At 64.9% G+C, this 2,781-nt stretch overlaps 1 protein-coding gene across 1 annotated transcript in view; it reads right to left on the minus strand.

Annotated features, from left to right (window-relative positions):
- Positions 1 to 2,775, minus strand: part of SUN2 (Sad1 and UNC84 domain containing 2) — a 7,305-nt gene extending 4,530 nt beyond the window's left edge. The window contains exons 1-7 of the mRNA XM_009290105.2: positions 2,742 to 2,775; positions 1,939 to 2,111; positions 1,661 to 1,795; positions 1,394 to 1,489; positions 1,109 to 1,202; positions 816 to 886; positions 438 to 562 (exon numbers count right to left, since the gene is read on the minus strand). Coding sequence (XP_009288380.2) covers positions 438 to 562; positions 816 to 886; positions 1,109 to 1,202; positions 1,394 to 1,489; positions 1,661 to 1,795; positions 1,939 to 2,110 — 693 coding nt within the window. The 5' untranslated portion in view covers position 2,111; positions 2,742 to 2,775. The remainder of the gene's footprint in view (positions 1 to 437; positions 563 to 815; positions 887 to 1,108; positions 1,203 to 1,393; positions 1,490 to 1,660; positions 1,796 to 1,938; positions 2,112 to 2,741) is intronic.
- Between the last annotated feature and the right edge of the window lie 6 nt (positions 2,776 to 2,781).

The raw sequence follows: 2,781 nt of genomic DNA on the forward strand, positions 1-2,781 counted from the left end.
CGAAGCGCTTCTCCAGGGCCTCGAAGCGAGCCAGGAGACGGGGCTCCCCCCGCAGCCCCTGCAGCAGCAAAGGCAGGGCACGATGCAGCCCCCCCCAGGGAGGTGCAGACCCCTGGGGGGGCCGCTTGCTCCACAGGAACCCCTGTGAAAGGGGACCCAGGCCACCCAGTCCCCAGAGTCAGTGGCATCTTATTCATCTGCTGCTTCCCAGGAGCGGGCAGATGTTCCCCCTGCTCCATCCCTGGGACACCCTGAGAGTGAGATGGCCACAAGCTGGGGGAGCCATCTCCACCAGCATGGAGCCACCATCTGCCCCATCCTCCACCACTTCCCCGTCCCCTGGAAGGGCTCCTTCAGCCATGGACCACACTGTCCTGGCTCTCCCTGCAAGACACCCACCCCACCTGGGCCACCACCGCACCTTTGCCAAGGCTTACCGGGTCCAGCGTGGTCAGATCCCCTGCCCCAGGTACTTCGGAGGAGGAAAGCTTTCCAGCTCCCCACCACGGGAAGGCGGGGAGGCTGAGTGTCGACAGCCCATACGGGTAGAAGTACCAAGCTCCTGGACATGCAGAGGGATGAGACGGTTAAAACACCAGGCCAGTAACGTGCCACAGTGGGGGACAGGGTGGACATGCTCAGCCATGAGCATCGCCTGGGGTTACCAGGAGGTCCCAGCACAGGGGTGCAGATGCACCAGGGTACCAGCAGCCACAAGCACTGAGCTTGGTGCCATCCCATCCCCCGGGTATGGCAGTGGGATGCTCTGCACTGCCCCAGATCTCAGGGCAACAGATCAAGCCAGGCCGACTCACCGTAGGCGGCAGCAGCGAGGAGGAGGAGCAGCAGCAGCAGAAGCAGGGACCTCTTCAGCCGTGGGTAGCGCCTGGAGCACAGAGAAGAAAGAGGTGCCTACAGGAGGCTGCAGCCACCTTCCTCCACCGCAGCGCTCCTCTGGATGGGGGCCAGAGGGAAAGCAAAGCCCAGCCGGGCTTTGGCACAAGACACCCACCCCACGTGTGCTGGGCTCTGCGGGGCACCCCCTCTCCAGGGTCCTGTGGATTTTCCCCGTGCCTCCCACATCCTGGTGTTCTGCCACCATGCTCACCTGGAAAAGGGGATGCCGCCCAGGTGGGGAGCCATGCCGGTGAGGCGGTGCCAGGCAGCTGCCAGCCCAGAGAACACCCAGCCCACGAACCGAACTGCCGGGAGAGAAACCAAGCCTCAGGCAGGGTCCTGGCAGAGATGTCCCTTCCGTCCCCTAGGATGCTCCCACAGGGAGCTAAAACCCCTCCACCCGATCAGGGAACAGCACACACAGCACACAGGGAAAGGAGATGCTGGCAGGGAAGAAAGGTGCTGCTAGCAACCCCCCCACCGGCCCTCCACTCACCCGGGGAAGTGAGCACTTGCCAGAGGAAGGAGCCCACCCGGGAGGCTGCAGTCCTCAGCCCTGACCCGGAGCTACTCTGGCCTGAGTAAAAGTGACCTGGAAAGGAAGAAGCAAGGCAGTAAGTCACCAAACGGAGCCTGCATCCCTGTGCATCACCCAGGGCAAAGGCTTTGCACAGGGGGTGGCATGCAGAGGGGGCTGGCAGCACCCTGGGCACAGCCAGGCCCTGGACTGGTCCCCCTGGGGACATCTCCCCAGCATCCCTACCGGCGTAGTCATCTTCTGAGGAGTACCCAGACGAAGAGGCATAGGTGTCATACGTCTTGCTCTCCAGCAGCCCGTTGATCTTACTGGACTCTGTGTCCCCTGTGCCTCTTCTCCTCCTGGTGGAGAGCTCCCCACCTGCCCCCAAAACACAGTCCCCCTGAAAAACCAGCCACCACCATCCCCAAAGGGGGCAATCCGGTCAGCCGGCGTGGGGGGCTGCCCCAACACCCCCCTGGTGCCCAGGGAGGTCCCCAGCTGCCACAGGAGGGAGGGCTCACCCCAGTACATGCTGCTGTCCAGGGCATCATCCAGCATGGAGCTGCCCAGGGCGGCAAGGCCCCGGCTGCCCCCCAGGTAGGACTCGCTCATCAGGGACTCGCTGTAGTAGGAGGTTTGGGTGCTGGGGGCGGGAGAGAGGCGCTTTGTGCTGCTCGATTTCCTCCTGATCATCCTGCTGGGGGCAAGAACAGGCTCATCAGCCATGCGTGGTTATGGGGTGAAGGGGGAGGGGTGGTGTCACAGTGCACCCATGGGGGAGAAAAGGGGAATTCACCCCAATCCCTCGGCCGGCATCACTTCCTTCTGCCCCCCCCTGCCATACTGGATGGCAGGTTTCGGAGGGTGCAACCGCTGCTTTGCGAAAGGCCCTCCCGCCTGTCCCCAGGCAGCTGCCAGCACCACTTCCGCTCGCACTGCTGCGGTTTTCTGGCCCAGCACTTGCAGCGCACCTCCCTCCCGCCATCAAGCCGGAGGCGGCCACGGCTGGGAGGAGGGAGGCAGCTGCCCTGAGCCGCCCACGGCAGCCTCCTGTGCCGGGGCGGGGGGGGGGGCTGAGGGGGCGAGGTCAGGGAGTGCGGGGGCGGGGGGGGACGCAGAGGAGGCAGGGTCAGGGAGCACAGGGCTTTTGCTGGAGTGGGGGCACAGCCAGTGCCGGCGGCCATGCTGAAACGCAGTGAGCTCACCGTCACGCTCCCTTCTGCAAGCCACCCTGATGCCCCACCCTGGGAAGATGCCCGGTCCGTGGTGTGGGACAGAGTGCCCTGGCCACGTCTGGGAGGGGTGACCCCTGCACCCCACTAACCTGCCGGTGCTCTCCTTGAAGGGGAGCTGCTGGGCCCCCA

This window comes from Aptenodytes forsteri, unplaced genomic scaffold (assembly GCF_000699145.1).
Source record: "Aptenodytes forsteri isolate BGI_AS27 unplaced genomic scaffold, ASM69914v1 Scaffold284, whole genome shotgun sequence".
In the NCBI taxonomy this organism is placed as follows: Eukaryota; Metazoa; Chordata; class Aves; order Sphenisciformes; family Spheniscidae; genus Aptenodytes; species Aptenodytes forsteri.